The sequence below is a fragment of the Alligator sinensis genome, unplaced genomic scaffold, assembly GCF_000455745.1.
Source record: "Alligator sinensis unplaced genomic scaffold, ASM45574v1 scaffold784_1, whole genome shotgun sequence".
Classification (NCBI taxonomy): Eukaryota; Metazoa; Chordata; order Crocodylia; family Alligatoridae; genus Alligator; species Alligator sinensis.
In genome coordinates, this window is record NW_005842318.1 from 868528 (window position 1) to 892304 (window position 23777).

At 43.7% G+C, this 23777-nt stretch overlaps 2 protein-coding genes across 2 annotated transcripts in view; one reads left to right on the forward strand and one right to left on the reverse strand.

Moving 5' to 3' along the window:
- Window positions 1–1237, forward strand: part of DNAH7 (dynein axonemal heavy chain 7) — a 214406-nt gene extending 213169 nt beyond the window's left edge. The window contains exons 64-65 of the mRNA XM_006028533.2: window positions 268–371; window positions 833–1237. Coding sequence (XP_006028595.1) covers window positions 268–371; window positions 833–1039 — 311 coding nt within the window. The 3' untranslated portion in view covers window positions 1040–1237. The remainder of the gene's footprint in view (window positions 1–267; window positions 372–832) is intronic.
- SLC39A10 (solute carrier family 39 member 10) overlaps window positions 1233–23777 on the reverse strand; it is a 55165-nt gene continuing 32620 nt past the window's right edge. Inside the window, exons 8-10 of the mRNA XM_006028528.3 lie at window positions 23045–23125; window positions 7467–7657; window positions 1233–4354 (exon numbers count right to left, since the gene is read on the reverse strand). Coding sequence (XP_006028590.2) covers window positions 4196–4354; window positions 7467–7657; window positions 23045–23125 — 431 coding nt within the window. The 3' untranslated portion in view covers window positions 1233–4195. The remainder of the gene's footprint in view (window positions 4355–7466; window positions 7658–23044; window positions 23126–23777) is intronic.

The window sequence follows — 23777 nt, forward strand, 5'->3', positions numbered from 1 at the left end:
CCTTATGAGGAGCCCAACACAGCAGTAATACCCCCATCAGAGGATAGGGTCAGTGTCTTTTGTGCCAGGCAAGAGAACAGATACAAATATATGGAACAGATATTGCTGTACCACTTACAAGTATAAGTATTCTGGTTTATTCTCTGTAGGGTAAGCTTAAGTATATAATTTCATTTCACACTGTTCTCTACAGTATGTCCCAAAACAAACCTTTTTCTTAAACTTCACTTTCTGCTTTATTGTATTTTTCGTTGAAAATTAATTCAGGTGTCTACATTCGAGGATTATTCTTGGATGGAGCTCGCTGGAACAGAAAAACTAAGAAATTAGGAGAATCTTATCCGAAAATCCTTTATGATACTATACCTGTGGTAAATATTTTTCACATGAATTGGGTTTATAGGGAAGAGTAATTATTACCAATCAATCAGAAGTTAAGCCTGCTGTGTTCGTTTTAAAGTAGTGGGAAAACTGCATCTTATTAAATACGTAAAAATAAGCTTCTGCCAGCTGAGCAAGTTAGTCACCGGCTTCACATGATTACCTGTATGGCAACTTATGTAGTAACCCAGCATATTTTTTCATCTAAAGTGAAAATATTTTGAATACTATTGGAAATGCCAGAGAGCTGCTGATCATCAATCTGCTTTGAAGTCAATTAGGAGGAAGCCTGGGGTAAAAGGAAGCACTTAGGATGAGCTACAAAAAAAATCAGTGGTGAAGAACAATTTTTTGAAGTATTTACTGAGTTCTGACTGTATTGAAAAAGTTCTGCAAGGTAACTGTAAGTGCATTGTGGTCAAGGTAAATGGTTTATCCTGTTTTACTGCAGATGTGGCTGAAGCCTTGCAAGAAATCAGACATCCCACAGCGGCAAAGCTACCTTGCTCCCGTGTACAAGACCAGCGAGAGAAGAGGAACCCTGTCCACTACAGGACATTCCACCAACTTTGTGATTGAAATGATTCTGCCTTCAGATAAACCAGAAGAACACTGGATTGGACGGGGCGTGGCACTGTTGTGCCAACTTAATTCTTAATCTTCGTACAGACATTTGAAGATGCTTGTGCTTCAAAATCATCATTTGCGGAAAATATATTTCAGTGTTTAAATGACTGCTTTCAAAGGAATCAAAATATTTTCAAATAAATCCTTTATGCAATGGATATGTGCCTTTCACAATCCATTTAAAAATCAAACTAAAATATAAAATAGCTGCGTATAATAAAACTTTACAGAAACCAGTTATTTCTGCTCCTTGAATAATTTTATTTTCTGAAGCTCCTTATAAATAAGGAGCACATAAAATGAACACAACACTGTTGACAATGAACAAAACAGCATTTGATCATTTCCAGCTTTATAAAATTAAAAAAAAATGATTTCGTTATAACAAAAAAGATTGATAGCTCTGCGAGTATCTTATAGGACCATAATCACATTTTTAAACCATAGACTCATTGTTAATGGAAAAAATTCACACTGCATCTAGCTACTACAGTATTTTCTACGCATAATCACAGCTGATTTGAGTGCAATGTGATCTACATCAAAATTCATATGGGATGTCACACAGTGACAGCACTGTAATATACAAGTAACATTTATGCCCTCCAACAAATACAAGTTAAAAGAGAGACTGGATTCAAGCAAAATGGAATGTTGAAGCTAAGGAGAAACGTGGTGGAAATCGGACCGTCTGTAACATGACTTAGTTGTACATTAAAATGGTCTGGAATTCAATACTGGCAGAAGTCTAAGAAGCAGCCATGGCTATTATATTGCTCTTCACAAGGTGTAATAAATACTAGAAAATAAGGAGACAGATTCCATTCTTAAGGAAAATATGCAGTACCTAAAACTTCAATATGAAAAAGGTCTCGAGTAGAAGTGTGAAGCTTTTTTTGGTAGAGGCAGTATATTAAACTAACGCATTCCAACTAAGAGAAAAGTAAATATACTACCCAAAATATAAGAATCTTCATTTGTAAAGAATTAAAACAAATATAGCATAAACGTAGGAGGATCTGTCAAAAATCTCAATTCAGTAACATAATGACCAACTTCTATTTGGCAGCACTAAGTTCAAGAAAAGTCAATGGGCAACATTTCTGAAAACCTCTGAGTGACATAGCATCTCAATATTTTTTAGGATCTGGGCCTTAAGAGGGTAAACTGCCTGGAACTTGTTATTTACAGACCCATGTCACTCCAATTGGTGCTTTTGAAAACTTCACCCAAGATCTTAAAGTTACCGAAATCCACCATTACCAACTGAAATGACATCTGTGCTAGTTAGGGTCACGCTCTGTAGTCTTCCTGCATGCAGGAATCCTGTTGACTTCAATGAATTCTGAGCACCAAGGGACAACATGAGTGGACCCTTGATTTTTGGTTTCTTCTCTGAAGAAACCACATCTTTTATTGAACTGGACCCTTAATACTGTTTCTTGCACTAGAAACAAATACCAGCAAGAACCAACTAGTATAATTAAAATGTATGAGCTGCTGTGTTAAAAAAAAGGAACAGCTAGATTGCTAAATTGCAGAGTCAAAAGCAAAGGGCCACAGGAACAGGGATTAGCTGAGAAATGGAATTAAGATACTGACTCTAGGTAAGGTGTTAAACCAGTACATTTTAGCAGCTACACTGGTGCCAAGCAGGCTGAAACAAAACTTGCTGCACATAGTCAATACACTGCTTATCTTGCATACATATAAATGACGACTAGAACAGCATGTTAAAAGAAGGCTACTACCATGCTTAGGACTGGTACTATATTATCAAGTCAGACTGCAGAATTAGCAGGGCTTGCACTTCTCACAAATTCACAATTTTAGAAGGAGACAGGGGTACACAAGAGACAAATCTATGTCTGGCATTACAAGCACCTTGGCACTAAGCAATCAAAGATAAGCTGATTCCAGCAAGTTAAGGCTTTTGATTGTTCAGCCTATTCCTCCCTACTCACCCATACTGGTACTTAATAACAGCTGCTTTTATATACCCTAGATACCAACAACACAACAAAAATGTAACAAAAATGGTAAAAAAACCCAACTAACTCTGATGCTGGAAATAGGAATATTCTAGCACACAGTCTATTGCCAGCAATGGCTGGTGCTATAAAGCTCTGATGCCAAGACACTGAAGAAATACATTCTAAACTGATACTATAGCATTATAAATGATCCACCCATACTGCACAGAAAGGACAATTTTTAACCTATGCAGTCAGGCTCAAGAGTTAGTATCTTACTTTAAGGTTTTAATATAAAAAGGAAAAAATATATACCAAAATAGCTATTAAAAGTGAGGAATTCCATTATGGATCATTTGTTAGAGGAGAGTTTGCCCCACACTCATAGCCACGATTTTTCAGTAGTTTACGTTGCAAGTGGCACACAATACATGTTTAGTTTCTGCAGCAGAGAACCAGGTTCAGTCCACTGACTCTGATACCAGGGATTTCCCCAAGCTAACACTAAGTCTACCACATTCTGCATTTTCCTACTCATACCAAGGAACTAACATCAAATAAGTCTTAGTCAGGAAAACATTTTGTCAACTGCACTTTCCAGTGGATCACATAGATCTCTGTGTACTGCAATGGTCTGCCTCTTTAGCACGAACTTTATAACCATAATATACAGATTACTGTCCCCCAACAAGATTTAAACATTGTTGGACTTTTTAAAAGTTAAAACACTACAGTATTTCCTTGTCATGTCCTCTTTGTAAAATATAATTATTAGAGTAGTATATACTGTTGTGCAGAGAGCAAGCACATGTTAGAGGCCACGTAAGACGTGCAGAGTCTATGCACAAGTACGAATTTCCCAGGTTCTATCCAGCTGTAATGCCAAAAGACACTTCCAGCACCAGAACAAGTCTTTCACTGTGTGCTTTAATTTGTAAAAACTACACAACATTTTGAATGCAGCACAAGAACTCTACGTTCATGTCTCGTATTTCACATTTCCTACTTCAAGTCAGGCTGGAAGATGCACTGTGCGCATCATTATGTTCTGTTAGAAAGCAGCAGAAGTTAACCCATGCAGAAACAAATATACTGTACTTGTGTAAGTAGTGCAAGCCACTGCTTTTTCTCTGAGCAATGTGTATACAGTACAACAGTGCAGACTCAAAGCCATACAGTAACATTATCATAACCACAAAGATCACTAGAAATGGTCAAAACTGGATGTTGAGCACAAGTTTATCTTCATAGAGGGCAATCACCAGCATGATAGCAAATCCAAGGAGCAAACCTAAATTCTGAAGAATGAATTGTCCCACAGGACAATATCCATGTTCCTCATGGTCTCCATCTCCATGAAGCATTTCTGGAAGCTGAGAAAAAAAAAGAGGAAGAAAATTTTAAAACAGTCATTTCACTTTTATTATATTATTTTTAAATTGGCGCACACAACTAGGTATATGGATAACCGTGATTCCAGGATTCGGTTATAAAAATCAACTAATGCATAATCGATGTAGTAGCACATCTAGTGTTAGTCAATAAAACTCTACCAGACCTTGACATTCATAATGAATATCTTCAACTGATTATATATTTTAAGAAAAGAAGGTGAAAGAAACTCTATGAAAGAACATCCTCATTGCACCAATCCAAAGCATTTTTGGCCTCCCCTGTGTTGCTTTTTGTGTTTCAGTGGTAACCTCCTCAGGGTATGGAGTATGCAACTGTCCTCTGAGCTCTGTTCCTTCAGGTTAAATATTTCTATTCAATCACATGCATGTAAACACTTATCATAACAGAAGTGTGAATACACTTAGTACTTTTGAGTACTAATATTTAAAATGCTAAAGATACAAAGCAGTGGCGCTCAACCTTTTTTCCTCAGTGGGCCAGATGGCAATACCTGGTCCAACCACAGGCTGGATGGTAGCCCCAATCCAGCACCTGGGGCTGGCACAGGGGCTGGCATCGAGCCATTCAGAGGTGCATGGAGAGCCCAGCCCTGCAGGAGAAGGGGCTTCACTTCGCCTTATGGACAGGAGGGGCAGAAGGTGCATGGGCCTGGCCGCACAGGAGGGAATGGGGTGTGCGAGTGTGGCTTGACCTGGGGGAAAAGGTGTGACCCCCAACCCAGCCCTGCAGGGGGAAGGGGGCCTGGCTTCAGCCAGGTGCATGGGGTGGGTTTTGGCAGGGGAGGAGGGGGAAGGGAGGGCGGCCATATTAATAGCTACTGCCCTCGTGCAGCCAAATTTCCTGACCCATGGAAAGCCCTGGAGACCAGATGTGATGGCTCTGCAGGCTACATGGGCCGGAGGTTGAGCACCCCTTATCTAGAGGAATTTACATTGATAGTGTTGTTCCTGACATTTATTTGCCATATTTTATAGCTACTGGTTGAAAAATAATAATAGTTCTCCATATGCAAGCTCTCAGAAAAAAATCTACAATCCTATTTAAAAGCCTCCTAAGCTCTGTCACTCAGTTACATGCATATACCTGCATATGCACTTGCATATACCTAAAAGTACTGAATTGGCAGCAAATAGAGTATAACCTCATAAATCCGGTTTTCAAAATTCCAGAATTCTCAAAAATCCAGCACTTAAAAAAAAATTCACTACATGAGGGGCTTTCAACTTTTTTTGACCAGTGTACTCCCAGCGGCCAGTCACAGACCGGGAGGGGAAGTAGCAGTGGCCGCACATGCAGCAGCGGCACGGGGTGGTGGATGGTGGTGGTAGACGCCACATGCAAGCTTCCCTTCCCCTTCACGTCCAGCAGGCCAGGCAGTGCCAGGCTATGCACCTTCCTTGTGTTTCAAAAATCCAGAATTTTCAAATTTCCCGCAGGTGCTAGGTCCCAAGGCTGCCAGATTTATGAGGTTATACTGTAGCTGTATTTTCATTAACTTCAGAATTCAAAAGAATTTCTACTTAGCTGAACCTGTAAGAAATTCTGAAAAATACATTATATCTTCCCAGCTAGTCACTTGGAGAAACACCATCAAAAAGCAATGACAATGAGGAAGAGGACTGTAAACTTGCAAGATGCAAAATTAAATTGCGAGGTTCTTTTCTAATCCATCCATTATGTGCATAAAAAAAATACTTAAGAAAATTAGTATCACAAATCCCTACAGAAGAAGGGCATGAAGATAAATGCATGCAATTCCTGTAAGGGCCCCTTTACACATGCTGGAAAAGGTGCAATGGGATCTAATGTGTGATCTACACAATGGTTACTCTTGCCATGCTGCACGTGCCTACCTCTGTACCAACAAGAAGCAAGTTCCCGTGGCTGGGAGCCCCCTCAGCTCCTGCAGTCTCCCAGTTGTGGGGCTGCACCAAAGGAGGTCTCCCAGCTGCTGGGGGTGCATGGTATGCCTCCATGGTTGGGAGATTGCAGCAGCTGCTCTCCCAACCATAGGGGGTGTGAAGCACCCCCATGACTGGATGATTACAGCAGCTGCAGAAGTGCACGCAATGCCCACCGCGACTGAGATCACAGCAGCTGCCATCTCCTGGCTGGCAGCTCCCAGGCCTGGGGATGCACATGGGTCCCCCCAGCTAGGAGATCCAATCAGCTTGATAGGGCTCCCAGCTACAGAAGCCCCTGGCCAAATTATTACAAAAAAATTCTCCAAATAGGAAACCAAATCTGGACTACATAGGTACAACATTTCCTCTCTTCCCCGCTTTAAATTGATGTTATAAAGAATGCTAGCAGGCTAAATTCAAACACAAACCAGTAATTGCATCCCCCAGCCACAGCTGTCAGAAGCAACAGAAAAAGTAGCTGGCCCCACTCCACCCTTTTCCTCTAGGGAACAATGTACATGTATCTGTGTGTCCACAGGTGAAAGTGCACAGGAGTTCAGGCATGGGCCAATGGCTAAAGCAACCAAATCACTGAACACCAAGAATGAGGCAGAGACAGACAACTGAGTGAAGCGACGGCATCTGCATAACTAGTTAATTTAAAGTGATTTAACAGCCAAAGTAGCATTTTTTTACCAGCTGCTTTCTTTACAGGTTCAAATTGATCTGTTTAGGGGTGCATTTATGCAAATCAGAATTGATGTCCATTCAGACTTACTCAAGGGTATCCAAATGCCAGATTATAAACATTAACAAATGCAAGCTAGAGCGACTTATCAGTGGAGGAAAGTGGATGGGATTGTTTTAAAAAAGCAAGTTTAAGAAGGGATGTGGTCAGGAGAAAATTAACAAGGTGCAATATGAGAAAATCTTGAAAGATTTCCTCTATGAATATGCTACACTTTTCAACAACAACATGGTACGAATGGCTACCTAAAGGTTTGCCTATATGTGGTGGTCAAAACAAAAAGACAAGATGAAGTCTGGATTAAAGCAAAAAACAACCCCCCTCCCCACCCAGCAAAAAGGTTAAAAACCCTCCACCCTAGCTTTTATAGACATAAGGAAACATATATAAAAATATATGCCCCCCTAATAATCTTACCATATCGACCAGTGCCACGTAGAGGAACATGCCTGCAGTGACTGCAAAGATCCAAAGGGTGATGTTATTGGCATACTGTCCAACAGCTGTGCCTATCAGCATTCCTATGTAAGCCATCATGGCAGACAGGACATTGTATACAATGGCTTGCTTTACTGTCATCCCTGCTTTAAGCAGCACAGCAAAATCACCTAAAAGAGACAGAATAATGCAGCATTTAAACTGTTGTCATTCTTTGAGAGATTACAGTTTCTAACCAGCAACCTTTATAAGATGAAGGCTGGATCAACCCAACCTCAGCCCAGTGGTGACCAGGTGACATATCAAAAACAGGGGAACTTACCCATGCTTGCACCAGGGCCAGATATGCCACCACTTCTCCCTTCTGTTCCCCAGCTGGGGTCAAGGCAACTTCTAGCCATCAGGGAACTGAGCCATGGCCGGGGCAGCTGGGAACTACGCCTGCACTGCAGCCACTTCTCCCCACCCCCTAGCTGCAGTTCAGGCTCTGCTGGAAGTTGCCCAGCGGCAGTTCAGGTTCCACTGGTTGAAAGCTGCGCACGTGCTGCAGTCAGGAGGACAGGGAGAAGCAGCAGCAGCAATGTGGGTGCAGCTTCTAACTGCCTGACCCTAGCACAGCTCCTCACTGCCCAGCTGCAGCATGAGTGTGGGCAGAGGCAAAGCCCTCTGGCTTTGTGGGCCAGATCCAATGGCTTTGCAGACCATATGTCGATGACTCCTGACCTAGAGGAACTGCCAGTGTCCCCCATGGCCAGTTTGATGGGAGAAAGAGCAACAGTACATGATTAGAGAGTCTTCTACAATACAATTACATATTTTAATTGAGGAGGAGATCTATACTTCCAAAGATGCTCATAACTTGGGCTAACTAATTAGGAGCAGCATTAACAGAGTTATGAAGGAATCCTAATCCAGCCCTCCTCAATCGACTGAACCTGTGAAATCTGTATGTGCAAAAGAAGGGAAGTTCAGGGATTTTTAATCTTTTAAAATATCTTTAAAAGATTGGCCTTGCTAGTATTTAATATCCCAGACAAATTCTACTTTGTGCTCAAAAGGATAAAAAAAGACTTCAGTGCTAGAGGGACTACAGCAGGGAAATTGAGAAATGATGTACCAAGGCAGGGAAATAGTCAAACAGCCTATATCCACACTGATTTATTCCTCATGGACTTGAAGAAATGCTTGTTCTGGTACCAGTATTGGCTATTTGCAAAGCTAACACAAGTGTAAGTAATGAGGCTCAGATTGTGCCTCCTAGTTGGATTCAGCATTGACTGCCAGTATCCAGACGTGCAGAAACACAGATCTACTGCATTACTAGTACCAAATTTTAAGTGGCAGATTAGTTTTTAACAGCTCTGTTCCCTTCAAGCTGAGTCCTTGCGAATTTCTGGGGTATAAGATGACACTGACGTACTACATGAGAACACAAGACTTCATTGTTATCATGCATTACTGAAGTTAGGCAAGTCAATCTGAAGTGAAGCAGGAATAGTGAGAGCTAGTTTTACTGGACTTTTATTTAAAGTTTCAGTCAGATTAACATTGGGGTGGTTTTTCTTGTGATTTAAAGGCTTTGCTCGGTAACAAATTTCTGCTTAAAGAGCTTAGAAGTATTAGACATCTAATAATGTAAAAAGCAGGGGTGCACCAATAGAGATTTTGGGGGTTGATACCGATAGCCAATATTTAAGGAGGCATATTGGCCGATACCGATCCGATACAGCTCCCTCCAGGTGGTAAGTTTGATGTGGTGGAAGGGGAGGTGGGGAAAGGGGTGTGTGTGTGTGTGTGTGTGGGGTGGGGTGCAGATCAATGCCCCCTGCAGTGAGGGAGGGGACAGGGGCAAGCGCTGCCCAGGGGAAGGGTGGGGGGGTGCAGGATGGAGCCGTGGCTCATGAGCTAGGGGCAGCTCCTGCTGCCACTTGCACCCCAGGAGGGCAGGGGTGGGACCTGTGCCCCCGGATCCACATGGTGCAGGGTGGGTGGCAGTCGTGGGGGGAGCCTGAGCCGGGGCTGTGCAGGGCTTTTCTGGCCAGGGGCTGGGCTCGGAGCAGGTGACGGTGTTACTGGGAGGAGGCTGCAGCCACCCCAAATTTCGCTGCAGCTCTGCTCCCAGCCCCGTACCACTGCCCGGCACAGCCCTGGCTTTCCCTGGTACTTGGATGGAGGTAGGGTGTTCAGCCAGGGCTGCAGCAGGTGGCAGCGTGGGGCTGGGAGCGGAGCTGCGGCAAAATCTGGGGTGGCTGCAGCCTCTTCCCAGCGCCGCTGGAGCCTGCTCCAAGCCCAGCCCGCAGAGATAAGAGCCCCGCACAGCCCTGGCTCTGGCTCTGGCTCCACCCCGCAGCTGCAGCCCACCCTGCCCCGCCCAGATCCGGGGCACAGGCCCTTCCCCCCAACCCCGGGGTGCAAGCAGTGGCAGGAGATGCCCCGCTCCCACAAGCCATGCCTCTGTCCTGTGCTCTCTGCCCCCGGCTGGGTAGCGCCTGTCCCTGCCCCTGCCCCACCCCTCTCAGTGTGGGGCACTGATCTTCCCCCCCAAGCCCCTTCCGACTCTCCACACTGCCGGCTCTGCTCCGTGCTGCACTGCAGCTGCACACAGTATGGGCATTTATCAGCCAAATTATTAGCCCCATAGGGCCAATATTCGATATAGACAATTTTCTTTGTAACGGTACCAATCCAATATCAGACCGATGTGTCGGTGCACCTCTAGTAAAAAGAGACATTATCTGACAAAAGAGATCAAATTATTTACTTCATTTCTAAAATTCTCTCTCAACTCTGAAGACAGGAATCCAAAAAACAAAAACAAGTGACAACAGTACCAAGCATAGACTGCACTGTGTAAAAGGGCAATTAGATACCAAGTTCAAAAGATGAGTAATTTTGTCTAAGAATGAACAAGTTTAGCCTCCACCAAGAATCGTGATAACTGCAAACACCCTTGATAATTTTTAGTCCAGATCAAAACATATAGAGCATTAAAATACCACACACAGATAGAGGGATATGTGATGCAAGTTCACACACATACAATTACTGTCCCTGTGGTAACTGTTCTAACATCTCAACTTTGTCTTTGTGAACAAGCTGATTTACTTCAAATGATACGGTTTCTCTTAATGCTTGAATTTATAATACCAATGGAGCCTCTTTTTTAATGATTCATATAATTTCTTTTGATACAGATAGTTGCGAATCTCGTAAGCCTTTAAATGCTTGCAGTAATGCACTTTGTGCCACAAAGGAAGCTGTAGCTTTGCCTTGTGCAGGCAGGAGAAAGGGGAGGGTAAATCAGGCTACTCAAAACTTGCCTACATGAGACATTACACCATATTAAATAGAGGTTTGATTAAATCCACCTAGATAAACCAATATGAAAGGTTATGAAGATACTTATTCTTGATTAATTTAATGCTACTAGGAATAGGTTTAATGTAAAATGAAATAACACATTCTTAAATCATGCAAAGGTGTCAACATAAGAACAAAGCAAAGGGGTGGTTCAGTTTGACTGTTGGTCAAGAAAAAACCCCAAACAAACCCAAACCCCTCCTCCCTCACTCCAAGAACAAAAATGAGCAATTTCTCATTTGTCCTTCTGAGGAAGACAAAACCTTTGCTCCAGTCTCAATTACGTTCACAACTACAGATTGTCTGATCTGTGTATTTACTCCAGCCTCAGTTATATTATAAGTTTTGTACACACCAAAATAGAATGAATTGGTCTTAGCTGTTTTATTGTCTGTAGAAAGTGAATCTGAGAAAGTTTGCAGAACTTTAAAACAGCCTATAAACTAAAATGGGACACCCTAATCTGACTTGCAAATTATTTCTGAGAGTACACAAAAATCTTACTACCTAGTCACTAAACAGAACTGTTCTCATTTATTCTTAATTGGCATACACAATAGCCCAAGTTTTTCACTCTGTTAGGCCCCAAAATACCTTTTAAAAAAACAACCCGAACCAAAAAACACAAAACAAAATTAGCTTATTGCCATGTGAAACTTAAGTGACAGAAATACTATCTTGAGCCAACAGTGGCAAGATACCAGTCACGTTTCTCTAGTAAGTTTTCCCAGAACTCATCAAGACTCTTTCTCCTAAGCACCTAGATTTGAAACAGGAGGGTATTATTCAGTTTATATTGGTTTTCACTTGCGATTTCTGCTGTAACTCAGGAATTCTGCAAGGAGCACCAGCTCGTAAAATAACCTCCCTCCCTCCCTCCCTAATAACCTGAGGTAATTGCTGAAATCTTCAGCATCTCTACTTCACGCTTCCTTTCTTTAAAGTTATTTTCTTTCCTCAGCTCAAAAAGTAGATGATGCTGAAGATGAGACTAAAGATTCTCATCTAACTAGCATTTCGGTCACCTTTTAAATTCTGTTAATTCAAGAGGAAACAAAGAAGATAGTCATTTTAGTAAAAACACTAGTAGGATTATTTTATCTGAAGAAAGATAAAATTTGCAATAATCTAAATGGAGATACACAACAAAAGCCTTTAAGAGACAGCATTTCTTGGTTTAAAATGTATTTTTCTTGACACAAAACTTGAATCAAAGAATTGTTTGGTTCGAGGGAAGTGAAGGTCTGAAAGAACTACTGTGATGACCATCATCATGTCCTCTTGGCCGGCCAGAGGAGATAATCTACTCTGGATAGTCAGAGATTGATCTGTCATCTATGATCCTGATAGGAGCTACAGGTCTGTTGTCTATTGTGTTAAAAAAATAGTGCTTTTTCAGCATTTATCTTATCCCTACCATTACACTATACCATGCCCCCATATAAACAAAATTTAAACAGATTAGTTGTCAACTGTCAGACCCATAAATCCCCTGTAATAGTATTTTAGCCTCTAATTATCCCCTTTCTACTAGGGAGCTACTGTACCCCAAATGCTCATGACCAGGGAAAGGTACCCTGCTTCGCATTTCTAGCTGCTCTGACTATTCAGTATTATGCAGTAGTACCCAAAAATCTCAATCAGGATTAAGAACTCATTATATAGGATCTATATGAAAACAAAACCACAGTTCCTGTCATAGAGACTTTTCAATATACACAGACAAATGACAGACTAAGAGTGATGGGCAAAGGGATATAATCAAATATATATATTGCCTAATACACATACATATGCATGCATGTGTGCGCATATATAAAAGTGCATTTTTATAAAAAAGAGAAATTAAGTTGGACTCTCCTTATCTGCCAGAAGTTATTAACTGATGGATTCTTTTGGACTATGGATTGGCAGAGGAAAAATTTACCCATGCTGTAGCTGAAGAAGGTATGTGCCTAGTGCAATGTGAAACTTGCTGCTACTCATGTCAATGGGTGTCTTGCCACTGACATTAATAAAAGCATGCCCAGGCCCAAAAATAAGGCCTTGGGGTACAGGAGAAAACTGAGAACTAGCAACGTTTGTGAGCCATATTTGGAAAAGGCACTGTGACATCTCAGTCTGATCATTCTGATTTTACAAGTTAAACTGAGTTGAGCTTTCACAGATGCAAATTCAAAAAGATTATCAGTTTCAGCAGAGTTCAGAATAACCCCCTAGTGATCCCTCATACATTACTGTTAGAAAATGAGACAAGTGAATGTTTTGCAAATTTAGGAAAATTTGAAGAGATCATACCCCTGAGAACTGAGAAAGCAGAATTTACAATGTAATATCTTTTACTGGACCAATGAAGGGCACTTTATGCCTGAAAGCTTGCTTAATCTCTCCCCCATCTGTATCATTGGTTCAATAGAAGATATTACTAAGAAAATCCTGCTTTTCATATATTCGCAGTGATCTGGGCCAGAGCTTCTCACAATGTACTGAGATAATGACCATACATTTTGTATTTCTGAAGGCATTAAATGGCATGTCTGAATCATAAAAAAGAAAAGAAAGTAACTTTAGCTCACCAGGAATGGCTGCATGTTCATTAAAAGTTAGTTTATTCAGAAATACACGCTAATCTTTAACTCCCCCACCCTTCTCACCTGCATATGCTTTCAACATAGTACAGAGAGGAGGAATATATGCTGCCTCAAACTCTGATGAACTGCCTGAAAGTGACAGTAAGTGAACCTTTAAAATTCAGTGAAAGCATGTTGTCCTCCACCTGGGAGCTGGGCCTAAAGAGGCAGCTCCTTGCTGTGCTTGTCTAGTTTGGCCTGAAGCAACCAAGAACAGGAAGTGAAACATTTGTTCTCTTTGGGGTCTCCAGCTAAACTTGACAAAACAAATACAACTAATATAAACTGTCCCCCCCACCTTTCTTTTGGAGGAGAGGCAAATCCTATGGTATCTGGAACCTCTGGAGAAATTCCCATGGGCACTTCCCTGAATAGGTGTTAAATTAATCCCATTATCCTGAGCAAAATTCTTATTTTAACAGCCTATACTGCAATCCCTTGAGATGCCCTGCAGCTTCGCTTCTTGCCTTAAATGCTCTGCAGCGCTGTGTTCCAATTGTAGACAGCTGCTCCATTACCTCCCATGTATCTTTTACACTCCGTATGTGTCCTTTATTACCTTGGAGAAGACTGAGTCTTAATTAGTATCCACACTTCTATAATGATTTTTCAAAGGACTGCAAAGCTTTACAAGTATTTTGTTGTTTAAAGTTTTTCTTGAAGGGGCACAGATTGGCCCCAAATTAAGTCCTCCTCTCTGGCTCTAACTACAGCTATAGTTATAGCAGTCAGTCAGGTTATACTTATTTGAAATTCCAGAAATTATGACAAACCTTTGCTGTGGAAGAACTGAAGAGCACATAGGCAAAGAAATACTGAATGAAAGAAGAAAGAGGATACCAGTAACTTAAAGAATATTGACAGGTTTTTCTCCTTTTAAAATTTCTGGTGCACTCATTTTTTCCCTTCCTTCTATCTTAAAAAAAAATCTAGAAGTGAGAATATGGCTTCAAAAATAGTGCTCAGGAAGTATTCAAGTTACCAACCCTCAAAGTCTGGAGAAAATCGCAAACGGAGGTGTAGTTCAGCAAAGAAAAATGCTCAAGGATACACTGAATTATATTACGTTACAGCCCCCAAACATAGTGAGCTGTAAGAAAACCCCCTGCAAAAATCATACTATTACAAGTAGTTATAGACAACTTTGCATCCACTACACCCTTCAATGTGGTGGTAGCTTCAGCAGTGTTACTTAACACTAAACAGGGTCCACTTTAAAAAATCTGTTGCATTGGCAATAGTTTCTAATAAAATACACCTGCCTGGAAACCCTCATTTGTGGACAAGGAAGATGGCACATGTCCTGCTCACGCTGACTTTTATAGACTCCAATAATCCACACTTGCTTTCTTTCATAATATATACCAAAACAGCAGCTCAAAAGCAAGGCGTTCTATATTATATTAACCCCCCCGCCCCCCCTCCAAAACCCAAGTCCATGAATTTGCCTATGTAACCAGTGTTCCATAATATTAACTTACAATACCAGAAGAAAGTAGAGCTAGACATCCAGCTCAATCCCCTGCTCAAGGTAGAAGCATCTGTGACTGAAGCATCATAGGCAGGTGTTTGTCTAACCTGCCCTTAATAACTTACAAGGGTAGAGATTTCAAAATCTCTTCCAATGCTTAGCAACCTTCATAGTGAGAAAATTATTCCTAATATTCAACTTAAATTTCTCCTTCTTCAATTAAAGACTATTGCTCCTTTTCCTTGTATTTGAATGCTGCTATCAAATCTCCTCTCAGTCCTCTCTTCTCCAAACTAAATTCTGTTCTTTCAGCCTTTCCTTAGAGATTTTGCTTCTCAGGCCTATAATCATTTTTGTTATTGTCAACTGTACTCGTTCTAATCTGCCCACATCTTCCTTCAAGTGCAGTGCCTAAAACTTCAACTACTCCATGTGAGGCTTCACCAGTGAACAGATGGGAGAATCACTTCTCTTGACTTGCAAGCAATGCTCCTATTAATACAATCCAGTATCCTTTGTCCTTTTTTCTCTTTTTTTGCAATACGAGCACACTGTTGGCTGCTATTCAGTTTTGGTTTGCCACTGCAATGGACCATATGGTGGTGGTGGAGGTGGTGGTGGGGGGCATGACCCCCAGGCACCGGCTGGGCCCTTCCAAGTTCTTAGCGCACAACATGACTTTAAGTATTGCAGGGGGGGGGGCCGCGGCGCGAATGCAAGCATTGGCCCCCAGGTGTGGAGACTAAAGTACATCACTAGTCCATTGTGACCCTTGGATCATTTTCTGCAGCACTGAAGTCTACCCAAGTTAATCTTTCCCCAGTCTGTATTTGTGTATGCAATTGTTCTTTCCCAAGTGCAGAATTTTTCATTTGTCCTTGTTGGATTTTGACTGATTATTTACCATTTGTCTGGTTTACCTAGGTTACAGTTTCTCTGGTTACCAAGGTTGTTTTGAATCCTAACCTTTCTCTTTTCAGTGCGTTTCTCAACCAGGATGCCATTAGATCCTTTCAAGAGTGCTGCAATGAAGGGGCTGCTGCAGGCAGAAGTGCTACAAACATCTAGTGCACAGCTGTGTACTAGGTGTGTATGGCCATGAGTGCACGTGTGCAGCATGAGTGCACATTTCTTCTGGGTTAGGTTTATCCGATAACTCTGAAGCAGGCAAGAGAGCCCAGTCATGCCACAGCCCTTCCCAGTCTTTCCCCTGATGCTCCTCTCAGAAGCAGAGAAGCACAAGACAATTCAACCTGTCCCACACAGCTGTTTCCAGGAGATGCCTACAGGTTCAGACTAGGAAGGCCTGCGGCACTCCTGCCTGCTTCAGGCTTATCAGAGAACTATAACATAAGAAGAATGTGCAGTTATGCCAGATCTCTTCATGATCTTGCCATGCATGAGGTGCACAGGGCATTTTACCTGCCTGCAGCAGTGGTGGCAGCTCCCAATTCAGAACTATTGGGGTAAAGCTGAGGCAGCACTTGGATTCTTAACTAGGGGGCTGTCAAATTCAAAGAAGCTGTACAAGGGTGCTTTGAATCTAAGCAGGTTGAGACCCACTGGTCTAGGGTCTGTAACTCCACCCAAATTGGTATCATCTGCAAATCTGCTAAATGTGCACTCTATCCCATTCTCTAAATCTTTAATGGAGATTTTACATCATATTAGACCCAGAATAAACTGCTAGGGAACCCCATTCGATACGTCCTCCCAAACAGACATCAAGCCATTGATGACTACCTAGAATCTTAGAAGATTAGGGTTGGAAGGGACCTCAGGAGGTCATACAGCCCAACCCCCAGGTCAAAGCAGGACCATCCCCAACTAAATCTTCCCAGCCAAAGCTTTGTCTAGCTGGGTCTTAAAAACCTCCAAGGATGGAGATTCAAAAACCTTTGGGTTACCTGTTCCACTGTTTTACCAGCCTCCTAGCAAGAGTTTTTCCTAATATCCTACCTAAACTTCCCTTACTTCAACTTGAAACTATTGCTTCTTGTTCTGCCATCTGCCACTACTAAGAACAGTTTAGCTCAGGGGCAGACAATTATTTTGGCTGGAGGGCTGCTTAGTGAGGTTTGGTGAGCTGTTGAAGGCCACAAGGATAGCCCTTTGATAAGTACCCCACCCCCTGGTTGCCATCTTGGGACTGGAAGTCCCACCCCCTAACCCAGGGGCATGCAATTATTTCAGACGGAGGGCCACTTACTGAGTTTTGGCAAGCCATTGAGGGCTGCATGACTAGCAGTCCAGGGCAGATAAATATTAGTTTTCTAAATTTTTTAGGGGCCCCGCGGGCTAGATAGAATGGCCTGGCGGGCCGCATCCGGCCCACAGGCTGCATTTTACTCACCCCTGCCCTAACCCCTGACCTTTGCCACCTAAAGTCCCTCCCCTTGCCCCAAGAAGTACTCCTTTTGGGAAGGGGATTTGCCATCTTGGAACTGGGAAAAAAACAAATTGTATACTAAAAATCAAACATTGACAGTAACATTTTAATTTTATTTAAAAACATATTTTTGTCCTGATTTGAGTGCATTTCTGTGGTATATATAGAGGTGATAGCATAATACTTCAAAATGAGGGCTTACTTTTGTATATTGAGGGTATGTGGAAGGGTATGCCTGCATAGGTATGGGGTTTGTGGGGTGCTACTGGTGGGTGTGTGTGGATGTGTGTGTATGTGGGGTGTGCAAGAGGGTATGGGGGTGTGTGGGGGCAGGGGGGGCTGTGGGGTGATGGAGAGGGAGGGTGGTTGTGAAGCTGTATGTGGGGGAGAGTAGGGTGTGCATAGGGCGTGTGAGTGTGCATATGTGGTGGGGTGTGTGCACCTAGCAGTGAGCGGGGCTTCCCCCAGAGGCACATGTGTGTGCAGGGCTTCCGACTGTGTGCAGGGGAGGGTGTAGTTGTGGGGTTTGTGGGTGTGACGTGTGCATGGGAGCCCCCTGATTTGCACCCGCCTGAGCCAGTCAGCACTCGCCCTCACCCCACAACAGCCCAGAGCCCAAACACCCTGCAGCACCTCCCCACCGCTGCCAGTGTTCAGTCCATCCCACGCCTGCTCTTGACACTTCCCGCTGATCTGCTGCCACCAGGGTCTCGGGCACAGCTCTGACCTGGCGTGCCCCATGCCTGCTTCGCACCGCCCACCCATGGCACATCCTGCCGCCTCCTGGGCAAGCAGCAGGGCTGGGGACGCTCTGCGGCTGGACTGCCTTTCTAGGCAGCCTGCATGGTGCCAGCTCCTTCTGGCTGCTGGTGCCACTGGCCCCAGCCCCACAGTACCAGTAGGGACCCGTGCTGCACAGCCCTGACCCCACGCACCTGCTCTGGGTTCACCCGTCCAGGCTCAGCAGGGGCGGTGCCAGACAAACTGTTACTCAGTATGGGAGGAAAAGCAGCTCCTTCCCCTCACCACTGCCAGCCATTCCCTGCTGCAGCCACCCAGAGCCCGTGCGGGGATGCCCTGTGTCTGTGCTCTGCACTGCCACCGCTGCCCTGCTGGGCAGCCTGACACAGGGCAGCCCAATGTGGGCTCTGGGCGACTGCAGCAGGAACGGCCTGGTGGTGGTGAGGGGGAGGGGCTGCTCTTCCCCCTGCACTGAGTAAGAGCTTCTGTCCAGCGCCACTGCTGTTGAGCCCAGGGTGGGCGAGCTCAGAGCAGGCACGGGGCATGCAGGGTTGGGGCTGTGTAACGTGGGTCTTCGCTGGTACTGTGTGGCTGGAGCCAGCAGTAGCAGCAGCCAGATGGAGCTACCACCACCTGGGCTGCCTAGAAAGGTAGTTCAGATGCGGAGCTGCCCCAGCCCTGCTGCGGGCCTAGGGAGTAGAAGGACGTGCCATGGCTGGACCGTGCCTGGGCCAGGCAGGACCAAGGGATCTGATGTGGGCTGGACAAACACCAGAAATCGGATCCGGCCCACGGGCCATATTTTGCCCACCCCTGGTCTAGCTCCAATCTCTCTGGAACCACACTTCAGGTAGTTGAAGGCTGCTATTAACTCCTCTTTCAGTCTTCTCTTTTCTACACTAAGTAAGCCCAGTTCCCTCAACCTCTCCTCAGAAGTCAAGTGCCCCACTCCCTTAAGCATTTTCATTGCTCTTCACTAGACTCTCTCCAATTTGTCCACATACTTTCTGTAATGGGGAGCCCAAAATTGGACACAGTACTTCAGATGTGACCTCCCCAGTTCCGAATAGAGGGAAATAATCACTTCCCTTGATCTGCTGGCAACCCACCTACCAAGGCAGCCCAGTATGCTGTTAGCCTTTTTAGCAACAACGGCACATCACTGGCTGATATTCAGCTTATTATCCATTATAACCCGCAGGTCCTTTTCTGCAAAGCTATTGCTCAGCCAGTTAGTCCCCAGCCTGTACCAATGCATGGGATTGTTCCATCCTAAGTGCAGGACTTTGCACTTGTCCTTACTGAACTTCATAAGATTTTTTTTGGTCCAATCCTCCAATTTGTCTAGGTCTATCTGGGTGCGTTGACATGAGATGCTATGCTGCCACAGCAACAAGCTATGTTGCTGTAGCTTGCTGATACAGCGATGCAGCATCAGTGGGCATGAACTGTGACACCAACGCTACTGCACAGTAGCAACGAGAAAAAACCTGTGCAGCATTGGGACTGCGCAGTAACACTGGTTATTGCAGTCATTTAGTACTTGCTTAAGCACTAAATGACAGCAATAACAACTGTGCAGTCCGGCACACGTGTAGATGTGCCCTCTGAATCTACTCCATAGCAAGCTGTCCCATATCTACTAACCCCGTATCTACTCCAGCATATCTACTACCTAAGCTTGGTGTCATCTGCAAACTTGCTGAGGGTGCACTCCATGCCATCTTTCAGGTCACTGATGAAGATATTGAACAAAACTGGCCCCAGGACTGACTCTGGGGGAACTCCACTTGATACCGACTGCCAACTAGACATTAAGCCATTGACTACTACTCTCTGAGCCTGATGACGCAGCCAGGTTTCTATCCACCTTACATTCCATTCATCAATCAACCCATACTTCCTTAGCTTTCCTGCAAGAAGGCTGTGGGAAACTATCAAAAACCTTCCTAAAATCAAGGTACACCACATCCACTGGTCTCCCTGCATCTAGTGAGCCAGTCATCTCATCATAGAAGGTAATCAGGTTGGCCAGGCATGACTTGCCCTGGGTGAATCCATGCCAACTGTTCCTAATCACCTTCTCATCTACGGGCTTAGAAATGGATTCCTTGAGGACCTCCTCCATGATTTTTCTAGGGATTGAGGTGAGGCTGACTGGTCTGTAGTTCCCTGGATCTTCCTTTTCTCCTTTCTTAAAAATGGGCACTATATTTGCCCTTTTCCAATAGTCCAGAACCTCTCTGATCACCATGAATTTTCAAAGATGATGGCCAGTGGCTCTGCAATCACATCAGCCAACTCCCTCAGCATTCTCGGGTACATCCCATCCAGCCCCATGGATTTGTATATGTCCAGCTTTTCTAAATAGTCATTAACCAGCTCTTTTGCCACAGTTGGCTGCTCACCTCCCCCCCAAACTGTGCTGCCAGGTGCCGTAGTCTGGGAGCTGATCTTGCCTGTGAAGACTGAAGTGAAAAGGGCACTGAGTACTTCAGCCTTTTCTGTACCCTCTGTCACTAAGTTGCCTTCCCCATTCAGTAAGGGATCCACACTTTCCCTGACCTTCCTCTTGTTACTAACATACTTGTAGAAATACTTCTTGTTACCCTTCACATCCCTTGCTAGCTGCAACTCCAGTTGTGCTTTGGCATTCTTGACTTCATCCCTGCATGCTGAAGCAATACTTTTATACTCCTCCCTAGTTGTTTGTCCAAGTTTCCGCTTCTTATAAGCTTCCTTTTTGTGATTTAGCTTATTGAAGAGTTCCCTGCTAAGCCAAGCTGGTTTCCTGGCATACTTGCTAGTCTTTCTGCACACCAGGATGGTTTGTTCCTGCACTTTCATTAAGGTTTCTTTAAAATACAGTCCGCTGTCCTGGACTCCTCTCTCAGACCAGCTTCCCAGGGGATCTGCCCATGAGTTCTCTGAGCGAGTCAAAGTCTGCTTTTCTGAAGTCCAGAGTCCTTACTCTACTGCTCTCCTTCCTTTCCTCAGGATCCTGAACTTGATTATGTTGTGGCGGTGCTACTACGTTCCTCACCAATTTTTCCGTTTGTAAGCAGCAGGACAAGAACACGGCCTCCAGTTAGCTGTTCCAGAACTTGTACCAGGAAGTTGTCCCCAATACTTCAAAAGCTTCTTGCATCGTCTCTGCACTGCTGCACTGTCCTCCCACCAGATGTCAGGGTGACTGACGTTCCCCATGAGAACCAGGGCCTGTGATCTGGAAACTTCTGTTAGTTGTTTGAAGAAACGCCTCATCCACCACATCCTCCTGCTCTGGTGCTCTATAGAAAACACCCAACACAACATCACGGCAGAGGTTGTTTTTATCTCTGACCCTAACCCAGAGACTTTCAACAGGCCTATCTCCAGTTCCATACTGGACCTCTGAGCAATCATATGGCTCTTTTACATAAAGTGCAACTTCTTCTCCTTTCTCCCCTGCCTGTCCTTTCTGAACACTTTATACCCATCCATCACAGTGCTCCAGTCATGTCAACTATCCCACCAAGTCTTTGTTATTCCAATCACATCGCAGTTCTGTGACAGTGTAAGGACTTCCAGTTCTTCCTGCTTGTTTCCCAGGCTCTGTGCATTCATGTGCAGACACCTGAGGTATCTAGCTGGTTACCCTATTTTCTCAGGAAGAATGAGGTCTCCCCTCTTACCCGCCTTCCTGTTTGTGCTTCCTTCAGGTCATCTGCTTCCCCACTTACCGGGGTTTTGGTCTCCATCCCCCGGCAAACCTAGTTTAAAACCCTCATTAAGATTGCGAGCCTGTCTGCAAAGATGCTCTTCCCTGTCTTCATCAGGTGGATCCCGTCTCTTCCTAGCAATCCTTCTTCTTGGAACATCCCGTGGTCAAAGAAACCAGAGACATGCTGGTGACACCACCAGCCATGCATTTATCTACAGGATGCTCCTGCTTCTGCCTGGGCCCTTTACCTTGACCAGAAGGATCGAGGAGAATACCAGCTGAGCCCGTCCCCTTCACCCTTGCACCCAGAGCCCTGTAGTCACTTTTGATCTGCTCAGGGGGTCTCCCCTGCCAGTATCATTAGTGCCCACATGAATAAGCAGCATGGGTAGTAGTCAGAGGGATAGATGAGTCTTAGTATCCCTCTGTGACATCTTGGATCTAGGCTCCGGGCAAACAAGAGACCTCCTGAGACAACAGGTCAGCCCGGAAGAAGGAATTCTCCAACCACCACTACCCGTTGCTTCTTCTCGGTGGTGGTGATCTTCTCAATGATTCCCACCTTGGGGAGGCATATTCTGTCCTCACCTACCATGCTCCTCCCTGTGTTGCTAGGGATCCATATCTGTTCTCCAGGCAAACTACTGCAGGTGAAGATGAAGATTTCTGTTTGCTGCCAGAGGTCAGCATAGAGAATACTTTGCAGAGCATAAGAATCCATAAGGATTCAACCAATTATGTATCCACTGTAATAAAATGTAGTACATCGTTAAAAAAAAAGGAACACTGCACCTTCTTTATATGCAGGGCCCACATATCACATAAGTTTGAGCTAATGGATATGGTAGCTCTCAGTATGAACTATTAACAGAATATGAAATGTATAAGTATCCATCATTGATGGAACCACCAGAACAAATACAGTGGCCAATGCGTAAGTCAGCTATTCCAATCTGTTTAGTTCATTATAAACAAGCATTCTGAAAGTTTCACATTCAGAATAAACAGCATAATGACGACACCAGGTTTTTTCCAAAATATTCATGTATTGATATTCTCATTGTATGCAGCGAATAATGACATTGTTCAATCATGTTCTGTATGAGAATTTTTGTGTTTTAAAACAGTCACCCTAATGTGGTTCACATCACATTAGAGTTACCTTCATTAGTGTGGCAATAGCTCTTGGATACATTTTGCATAAAGTAGCTATTTATTTACTGTGAAAGAGATTAAATACATCAAGCTTAAGTAATTAGTTACCAAATTCGTGGGGAAGCTCATGACAAAACACTGCTATAGAAGTACTAATTCCTCCTGTCAGTCCGGCACTAAACGCTGCTCCTGGAAAAATAAGATGTTAATGGTATTTTAATTTTGCAGGAAAGTTTAATAACAGTAATAATAATAACAACGAACAGCACTGCCTTTGTGAAATTGCTAATTTTTTTTGGCAGAATATGCCATTTCAGCATAAGCTTCCCATTGTTTTAGGATGTTCCTAGGATGCAAATTAACAAAAAGACTAAGTTCCTTTGGGTAGGAGGCTAAGTATAAGAGAGCCCCAACCAACTGTCTCCTCTTTTCCATATTTTTAAGAAAAAATCCTTGGAAGCTAATATATTTTGGCAGAGGGCCTGGGATAATGTATTTGGTCCATCTGTTTATTTGTTGGCCCCTCAGAAGGTTACACAAGACAGGTCCCTTAGTGCTTATTAAACTTGGACCACTCATATAAAATCTGTTTTAACACAGAACAAAGTTATACATTCAGGTATAATGAATGCAAGCTATAGCTCCAGACAAGGAACTTTAATTTAGAAATGGTGACCACAAATAGGACGCAGAAGCCAAAAAGAGTCTAAAGAGATGCACCTATAGATAACAAGATGCACCTCCAGAAAAAAAATCAAATAGCTTCAATGACACCTCACCTGGGCTTGTCAAACACCCCTTGAAAGAGGACATCCCACTGCACTGGAGACAGTGTCAAGGG